This window comes from Andrographis paniculata, unplaced genomic scaffold (genome assembly GCF_009805555.1).
Source record: "Andrographis paniculata isolate CXL003 unplaced genomic scaffold, ASM980555v1 Contig59END, whole genome shotgun sequence".
NCBI lineage: Eukaryota > Viridiplantae > Streptophyta > Magnoliopsida > Lamiales > Acanthaceae > Andrographis > Andrographis paniculata.
Window position 1 is genome coordinate 1,566,559 of NW_026137594.1, and position 9,892 is coordinate 1,576,450.

General features: G+C 34.0%; 2 protein-coding genes across 2 annotated transcripts; one reads left to right on the top strand and one right to left on the bottom strand.

The window, feature by feature from the left end:
- Positions 1-1,101: 1,101 nt before the first annotated feature.
- Positions 1,102-2,340, top strand: LOC127257997 (geranylgeranyl pyrophosphate synthase, chloroplastic-like). Its single transcript, XM_051284615.1, has one exon. It carries the CDS (start codon positions 1,153-1,155, stop codon positions 2,251-2,253), a length of 1,101 nt encoding a protein of 366 aa, XP_051140572.1. The 5' UTR covers positions 1,102-1,152; the 3' UTR covers positions 2,254-2,340.
- A 3,815-nt stretch (positions 2,341-6,155) lies between these two features.
- Positions 6,156-8,841, bottom strand: LOC127257864 (zinc finger protein ENHYDROUS-like). The gene is made up of 4 exons (XM_051284358.1): positions 8,365-8,841; positions 7,874-8,270; positions 7,647-7,780; positions 6,156-7,096 (listed from the first exon to the last, which is right to left on the bottom strand). The coding sequence occupies exons 1-4, from the start codon at positions 8,438-8,440 to the stop codon at positions 6,360-6,362; spliced, it is 1,344 nt and encodes a 447-aa protein (XP_051140315.1). The 5' UTR covers positions 8,441-8,841; the 3' UTR covers positions 6,156-6,359.
- Between the last annotated feature and the right edge of the window lie 1,051 nt (positions 8,842-9,892).

Here is a 9,892-nt window from a genome sequence, read left to right on the forward strand (position 1 = left end):
GATTTAGAAATGGATACAGTTCGATTATTTGTTAAAATTACAATATATTTATGCTCGAACCGTGTTAATAGTATTTAATACGAAAGTTTGATTTATTGCATTTTTTTTACTTGCATTATTTATAAATAATTGAATCATGAATAATTAAATTTTGGATTTAACAAAAAGTATTCATACTATTTTCAAATGAAACCGAACATAACTATAATTATATTTTTTATTTTTTTTTTCATTTTTGTCTATGATATAATAATTGATATTTTTTTTTTATATTTAATAAAATTTACCAAATTAAAATATTCTCAACTCAAAATATCAATTTTAGAATTTTTTGTCTATCTCACTCCAAAATATTTATTTTTTATTTTAGTAAAAAATAATTATATATTAATATCAAAATATCATTAATTGTTACTTAAATTATTAGCATAACATTACATATACAATTAAATGTCAAAATATGTACTCTCACTAACTAATGAAATACTATTATTTTTTAATAAATATAAATTAAATTAATTAAAGATATAATATATAAATATAATGTAAAATTTATTAAAAAGTTTTTTATTTTTATTTTTTATGTATTTTTATTTATATTTAAAATTTTATATTTTATATTAATTATATATAAATAAATAAATATATTTTATATTTTTTATATACATAGGTGTCGTATTTTCTAAGCTGAAAAGGAGTTTACCAAAGAAAATCGGGTAGGGTGGTCCCACCGTTCACCAGACTTGTCTTTTCCTACTGACAGTCCTCCCCAATAGGCAATAGGCAATAGGCAATAGGCGATGACTTAACAAATCAAATTATTTTTGCTTCATTAACAAAACAAATTATTTTTATTTTTATTTCTATTTCTTGTTATTTGGTAAAACGTAGGTTTTGGGTGTCTGGATTCCACAATCCATGTATACGTAGGTCATATGCATTTAAAGAGGAATAATTAATCAGGATAGATATGACAATATATTGAATATAGTGACGGAACCATACTACAGATCGAGCATATGCCACGTCACCCACAAACGTTTTTGTCGTCTTCTTAATTAGTTAATTCATCACTTAAGACAGAAAACAGGTATCGGTCGATTCACACGCTACTCTGTTTCTTACACTCTGAGTTACAGAGAAATCAACAACATGAATCTCGTCATAAACACGACCACTCACACCACCGGAATCGGAATCGGAATCGGAGCAAAACCCTCAAGATTCCGATCATCAACATCATCGTCCCCGCCGCCGGCTGCTCTAAAAAATTCCTTATTTTCCTCGAAGCCCCCCGTCGGAAAACCCCTAATTATGTCGGCGCCGGCGACCTTATCCAAACAGTCGTCGTCTCCATCTGCCCCCTTCGATTTCGAAACGTACATGTTTGAAAAGGCCAATAATGTCAACAAAGCTTTGGACCAAGCTCTTGTCGTCAAAGACCCCACCAAGATCCACGAATCCATGAGATATTCCCTCCTCGCCGGCGGCAAGCGAGTCCGACCAATTCTCTGCATAGCTTCCTCCAACCTCCTCGGCGGCCGGGAGTCCGCCGCCATGCCCGCCGCCTGCGCGGTGGAGATGATCCACACCATGACTCTAATCCACGACGACCTGCCGTGCATGGACAACGACGCCGTCCGCCGCGGCATGCCGACAAACCACAAGGTCTACGGCGAGGACGCCGCCGTCCTCGCCGGCGACTCGCTCCTCGCCTACGCCTTCGAGCATCTCGCCGTGGCCACCGCCGCCGAAGGGGTTTCGCCGGAGAGAGTTGTCAGGGCCGTCGGCGAGCTCAGCGGCTACGTCGGCGGGAGCCTCGTCGCCGGACAGGTGGCCGACATTTTCTCTCAGGGGAAATCCGATGTGGGGATCGAACGGCTGGAATTTATCCACGTCAACAAAACGGCGTCGCTTCTGGAGGCGGCGGTTGTGATGGGGGCCATCGTCGGTGGCGGCGGAGACGGCGAAATCGAGCGGCTCCGGCGGTTCGCGAGGTGCGTCGGACTGCTGTTTCAGGTGGTGGACGACATTCTCGACGTGACGAAGTCGTCGGAGGAGCTGGGGAAGACCGCTGGGAAGGATTTGGTGAGCGACAAGACGACTTATCCGAAGCTGATTGGGATCGAGAAATCGAGGGAGGTTGCGGAGGAGCTGAGCGAGGAGGCGTTGGAGCAGTTGGCCGGATTTGATCCGGTCGCGGCGGCGCCGCTCATCGCCATTGCTAAGTACATTGGGTATCGGAATAACTGACACTGGTAATTAATGCGTTGCAGAACAGGCCACTGGGAAGAGGATATGAGACTTTTGGAGAAATAAAGCGTGCAACCATTTTCATTATTGCTAGCACTATTTATTTTTTTTAAATATTATCTCTAATATATATATATATTTTATAAAATATTGATTCAATTATTTACTTTTAACTATTTTTAAAATTCTTAAAAAGTTATTCTCCAAACAAAGCAACAAAAAATTAAGGATGTATATATATTTTTTTTTTTACACAATAATTTTACTTTTTGAATTTTTTTTACCTTTAAAAACATCAAAAAAAAATAATATTGTTTTTAAAGTTTATTTTAGATTTAAAATATTATATTATTATTCATTTATATCAAATTAAATAATTATTCAAATTTAAGTGATAATAGTTCCTTCTCTTAAAAATAAGGTGTGTATTTTTATTAAATTTTACTCCATTTTTATTATTCATTTTCTTAAAAATTTATTAAAGCAAATGTCAATTTTTTTATCTTTTTATATTATATTATAAATAATTTTATGTTCAAAATATTACGTCGATACATATTTCTATTACGTACAGCTATTCAAATTCAGTATTTAAATCTAAAATTAAAATGAAACCCCTAACAAACACACCTAATAATTATATTGACACAAATTTTAATGTTATTTACTTTATATCTAAATGAGTGTATGTTTTTATTAATTCGATCTGAATTTAATTGCTAAAATATTGTGTAAAAGACTAAATTATGAATAAAATTATAATAATTTCGTAATCTTTACTTCTTTATCGTAAGTTTTAGGCATTCTCCAACTCCATATTTGGAGATATGTTTCTCCAATGCAATTCCATTCTCCTCCCTTTTTTTTTTTTTTTTTTTTTTTTTTTTTTTTATGTTTGTTACAGTGCAATACTATTTTGGTGTTGGCAACGTCAATTATAGTGTTTTTTTCTTTTTATTTTTAATTTTTATAAATTGTAAATTGGTCTCAATAAGGACCAATTTGTAATTTTTTTATTTTAATTGTGTATATTTATATTTTTTTAATATAAAAAATTGTTTAAAATAATATATAAAATAGAATATTTAGAGAATATTTTTTTTGGAATTGAAAATAGAATTGTAGGTTGGAATAAAATTAATGTAACAACTGTTTAGAGTTATAACTGTATAAATAAAATTGTTTGGTTGGAGATGAGCTTGAAAGAATGGATTTTGTGTGCAATGATTTTAAGTGTTATTGCAGTATCTTTTAAAGATTCATCCGTCGGCACCGGCCCCAAATCCTAAATTTTATTTATTTCATTTATTGGAAATGTATTTTTTATATAATTATTCTAATTTTCCCTTTAAAATACTAAAATTATCACTCTATTATATATATATATATATATATTTTTCATAAGCTACTATTGTGATAAGAATAATTTTTTAAAAACACTATCAAATTAGTAAAAGTATACAAACAATTTAATAACAAGAAGAAATTGGTTTGAGGAGTGTTTATATATACTTTGTCAAAATGAATATATTACAATGAAGAATACAATCACTATTTATACATATTTGCAATAATTTAAATGTGGGAAACCAATTGTCGATTGTGGAATAGTAGAAACAAGATATTTTCTCTTCTAAATTAAGAAAAATGATGATCATTAGCTATCAATTTTTTTTTATTCCAAAAATCTTTTTCAATCTTCCGTTTTAACATAGTTAACTCTTAAAATTTGTCAGTTGATTTCGCTACTGAAAATAGACACATTACTCTCATTCGATCACTCTTCATTGATGATGAAAAGTCGAAAGTTAAATAAAAAATGATTTTGTTAAAAAAATACTTAATGATATTGTTGCTAAATTAAAGTGTTTGAAATATAAATTTAAATAAATATAATCCATAATACATGATCTTATTCCAAACTAATAAAAAATATAATGGGCCGGGTAAAATATCTATGTTATGATTCACTTATGAAGTCATAATCTTGTATTAGTGAATGCAAAATGGATACTTTTGTCCTTTTTAATTGTAAAATAGCTCTGGGATATATTTGTTTTGTAAAATAGTTTAAAATGGTATTGTTTTAGAAAAAAACACCCCATGTTCACTTACAAAGTTTACATTTACTTTTGGCGCGGTGTTTAAAAAATAATAGTATTTTAATTATAGTGAGTAGTTAAAAGTAATGTAATGACATTTTTGCCTATATTTTTTTTGTGTAAAAATAATGATGTGATGTAAAGTAAAGGTATTTGTGAAAAAAAGTAAGGTATTTAATGAAATATTAATTTTATAATTTGATGTCCTAAAATAAAAATATGTAAATATTGTAAGTGGACGGAGAGAGTATTATGTACATGAATAAATATAATACATTAATATTTTTTTAAAAAAATATATATTTATATGTTTTTACTAAAAGAACACATCCCCTAGCTTTGTGATAAAATTATAACCAATATAAACACTAGAAGGGATTTGGAGGGGAAATGCCTAGGATGTCAAATGCAGGGATTTGGAGGGGAAATGCCTAGGATGTCAAATGCGGCCGGGTAGCTCCGGATCTGTCCGAATTCGGTCTTAATGGAGCGGATTTGGGTTTAAAAAATTTGGTTTGGGGTGAGATGTGAATTTTGATTTTTAGATCCGACTGGATTTGGGCGGATTATGGGTTTTACTAAAAACCCGTCCCTCTCCGGACCCGGATCCAAACCCAAATATTTTAATAATTATTATAATTTATTTATATTTTTATATAATTTAAAATATATTATTTATTTATTTTAAAAAACTTAAATATAAAATATAACCTTAATATAAATCAAATTTGTCTTTGCATTTATTTCTCCTATAATTCTTTTTATAATCGAGATTACTGCTGATCAACATCACTGCGAACTATTGTCAATATTTTATTATTCTTAAACTATAACTTTTTGGTACTTTAATGCATATTTTTTTTAGTATTAAATTGTTTAAACAAATATAAATTTTATTCTTTTCTTAAAACAAAAAACGAGAATTTGTCGGGTTGGCCCCGAACCTAGAGGGTTTGGAACGGGACGGGTCCTGAGACCATGTTGAAGCGAGGCGAGGCGGGTCTTGAGTCCTAATATTTTTAGCGGGACGGGTTTCGAGGTCTGCAAAATCCGTTCCGAACCAGCCCCGTTGACATCCTAGAAATGCCTATCGATCAAGTGTTTGAAAAAATATTATATTTTAAACATAATTAATACTGTAACTAAGTGCTAAAAATAGCTTCAACACATGATCTGTGCCGTTTGGAAATTAACTAATTAATATATGTCAAGAGTTTCCTTTGAAAACGATGTTAAGTGTGGAAAGTCAGTGAACATTGTTAAATAATTAAATAAAAAGAGTTTCGGAGGCTTACTTGCCGGAAATGACGTCCTTTATTTAATCATGGCCGGCCTCCATTTTATTTTAATTTTATTTTAATTTTAATTAAATTAATTAATTATTTTAATTTAAATTTATTTTTATTATACAATATTTAATTATTAACTATACCTCTTATAATTTATTGTATCTATAGTAAATAGAACACGGGAACAAAGACACTCTCAAATTCTAGTTGGATCATACTTACACTGTTCATGGAATCCTTTATCCCAAAAATAAATTTTATTTCACTATCCCCACACGTAATATACGGAGATATAAAATGGGACAAAAAATCCAATCTGGTTTCACTGAGAAACAGTCGGGGGCACCGCCACCGGCTGACAATTCTAATCACGCTTGTCTGCGACACAGCTTACGTCTCATCACTCTATACAATACCACAATAATAATCATATATATATATATATATAAATACAATAAATATGCATCTATCTATCTCCCCGAGTTTTGATTAATTTTACTGAAATGGGACGCACACAGAAACGCATGCTTCATTTCTCTAATCGGAATATGTCAAAAAGTTGCTGAATTGACCTTTCGCCTTCCCATGATAACAAATTTTAACATCAATTCTTGATCAAACTCAACCACTATAATTGTGGCAATACAATTAATTAACTAATGGACTCAATTTTCTTCCATTTCCAACTTCTTTGTTACCATAACGGCAGCAGCAGCTACTTCCGTACACCGGCGCGGCCGGTGATCGACGTCATCAACGCCGATAGCCCTCCGGCCGAGCCATTGCCGCCGGCAGCCATTCCCAAACCGAGTAAATCGAGGGTCGTCTGCCTAGTGCCTAATCCGGCTGGCGTTCCGAGCATCAATTCCTTCAAACCCGAGCCATCGTGATCTCCGGCGATCCCCAAACCAAGCCCGGCAGCTATCGTCGCACCGCCGCCGAGCTCAATTACCCGGCTGCCCCATTCCTCAGCCGGGTTTGTCGCCGAGGCCGATGAGACTATCCCGAGACCCCTTAGAAGGGATGCATTCGACGTCCTGACGCCAATCTGAGCGGCCTTTTGTAGCAATGCCGTTGCCGACATAGCGGGCTTTGGTGCCGGCGCAAACTGCCCGGCTGCTCCGGCTATCGACAAGGTTTGGTTTGTCGAGAGGCAGAGAGAGATGGTTTCTGACGAGGACGATTGCGGCGCATCGATTGGGTAGTCGACCCGCGCAATGGCTTGGAAGAAGTCGGCGAATCTGGTTGGTTGAGATAACAGAGTCTGAGAAGATGTCGACATCGATGAGGCGAATATGCTTGCGAAAGCATTGCTGCTCGAGCTCCCGTTGCTGCTCGAACCGATGCCGCTGCTGCAGCTCGCTGTGAAGTTTGTGGCTGCGGCCGCTTCATCTGTAGTCGGAGATGTCGAACGGTTTGCGCTTGGGCTTGGGCTTGCGCCATCTTGTAGCTCTGAGTATAGATGGTTGTTGTTAGTATGCTGAATCAATATATTCAGTATAGTAATTAAAAGCATTTAAAAATCTTATATACAATACGTTCCGATTCAAGAACAAACATACATTGCGCATATCATTACAATATGTTAAAAAATTAGGAAACATGTCTTCTTTCACATATATTGTTGTGACATATTAGCATTAATGAATGAATAATAAACAAAAATGTAAACAAGACATAAGTTCACTTTGTTGGCTCGACTGCAGAAATAGACAAATTACAAATTTCATATATTTAAATTTATTCAAATAAATTAAAAGAATACGGGCTAAGTACAATACGCCCAACTAGCTGTGAAATTTAGCAAAGTGACAGCCTAATTTCAAGTGGTTAAACATGCGTGTATATATATATATATATATAAGTAGATGGATATAGATATAGATATGTTCTTGCAAATTCAAATCCCAGATGATCCACAAGTTTTAAATTCACAAGACAGATAAAAACAAAAAAAAAGTATCAATAACAGACAAAGAAACAACTAAACTCCAAGAATTACCGGCGCTGAAAGCAGACGACGGCGGCGGCGGCGGCGAAGTGGTTGAAGAACCAACCGCCGGCGTCGGCTGCGCTTTGGCACTCTCTTCAGCCAATGCATCGCAGAAAGCCCTATGCGTAATAAAACTATCCTTCCTGCCCAAATAAATTCACAGTAAAATTAAATCCATGGCGATTGAAATCGAAATCGAAAATCAATAGCGACGTATGATCGACAACAATGGCGACCTGGAGAAGACGGTGCCGCAGTCGCATTTGTACTCTCTGCTGCCGCAAATCTTGGTATGAGCCTTCCAATCGGATTGAACGGCGTATTTCTTGGAGCACTTGTCGCATTTCCATTTCTTCTCGCCATGTTTCCGGCAGAAGTGCTTCTTGATCCCTGTCAGATCGCCGAGCGCCCGCGACGGGTGGTGGTGGACGCAGCTCGCCGCCGGGCAGACGTAAACTCTTTTCTTCACCTCCTTGCTCGACCTTTGCCGGAGCTTCCATGGCAGATTGTGACCCCTCCGATGAAGCTGCAGATTCTGGTCGCGCTGGAAACCCTTGTTGCAGATTTCGCACACGAATCTGTTCGTCGCCAGCAACGTCGTCGGCGATAGCGCGATCACTTCGGCGTCGGGATCTGATGATCCAAAATTGACGAAAAGAAAAAGAATCAAGATCGAGTCTTTGATAAAAATAATAAATAAAATTTGATTTGATTTGAGTTTGTTTACCTGGTGTTCCTGGGAGGCTTCGCTTTTTCTTGACGGCGGCGGGTTGAGTGTCGCCGGCGACTGCGGGATCAATCATCGCCGGAGAAGGGGGTTTTGGTTTTTGAGTTTCGGTATAAAAGGGAAACTGTAAAGGCCTTTTATTGACGACGGCTCTATTCAGGTCTATGTTGATTATTTAATAGGCAACCACCAGTTTCTTACCAGTGTACCTAATCTGTTAAAACAGCTGACAGTAAGAAAACGACGTCGCCGCCGCAATTTGACTAAGGAGCTCCGGCGAAGGCAGACGGAGAAGATGATAGAAATGAGAATTTTGTAGGGATGAAGGAAACGGCGATGCCTGGTTATTGTTAATGTCAAGGGTGGTCAGGGGAGGGGGCACCGATTTTCCGGCGAGAAAATGGTTCGTCGACGACTGAAAATTCTAGAGAGAGGGAGTGCGTGTGTGAGAGAGAGAGCGGCGTGTCTGTAATTTTTGGATGTGTTTGTTTTCTCAGTCATGCCTTCTTTAAAATACATTTGTTTTTTTGTCTGTATACATAATGTGTTTTCAATAAATAATTTTACCTCATTCGTAACAATGTACTAATATATTACTCCTTCGTGTCACTTTCATTTTGTTTGAAAATAATTATATATTTTAATTTTATTCTAAATTTATCTTTATTAATACATTTATTTTTAATTATCTACTGTAATTCATAAATCCAATATGAAATGAAGAAAGTATCATTTATAAAAAAAATATATATAATATAATTATGTATATATAACAATAAATTTATAATTTATATCAAAAAAAATAAATAAATATTAGATATTAATAGTAGCCAAATAATCTCTCAGTTTCTCTTTTGATTCGCTACTAAATATATACATAGTCAATTTAGAATAAAATATTTTATTAGACTATATTAAATACTAATAATTTTATTACTATTTTTATTAATTGTTTCATTATTTTTATTTATCAAATTTATAATAAAATTTTATAATATTTCTATTATATTTTCAGCTATCTTATTTTTACATAAAAGTATTATTATTATTATTATTATCAATCCCTATCCCAAACAAACCCCCATCATGAAAAATGTAAAATATGGTAGCACAAATATATCTAGGCCATAATAATTTAATTTAATCTGTATTAGATAGAAAAAAGAGTTACGTTATCTTTACACAACACACTTTCACTTATTTAACACTATTTATTTTTTTTAAAAAAAATATCACATCAAATACATATTTTTTTTTACTAGATATCAAATTAAATACTAACTTTTTATTTTTTTCAAACTTCCAAAAACTCCTTATCTAAACAAACATCGTTAGTCTAATAATAATAATAAAATAATAATAATAATAATGACACCTTTATGAAGTTGTAAATAAAAGTGAAGAGTGTTAGGGAACAGTAGTATTTGAGATTAATAAGGCATCATTAAGTCAAACAAGGATAATTAATTTAATTTAATTAATTAATTTAATGGGATCTTTCTTAATAGTGTTTTTAATTATAGTTTAC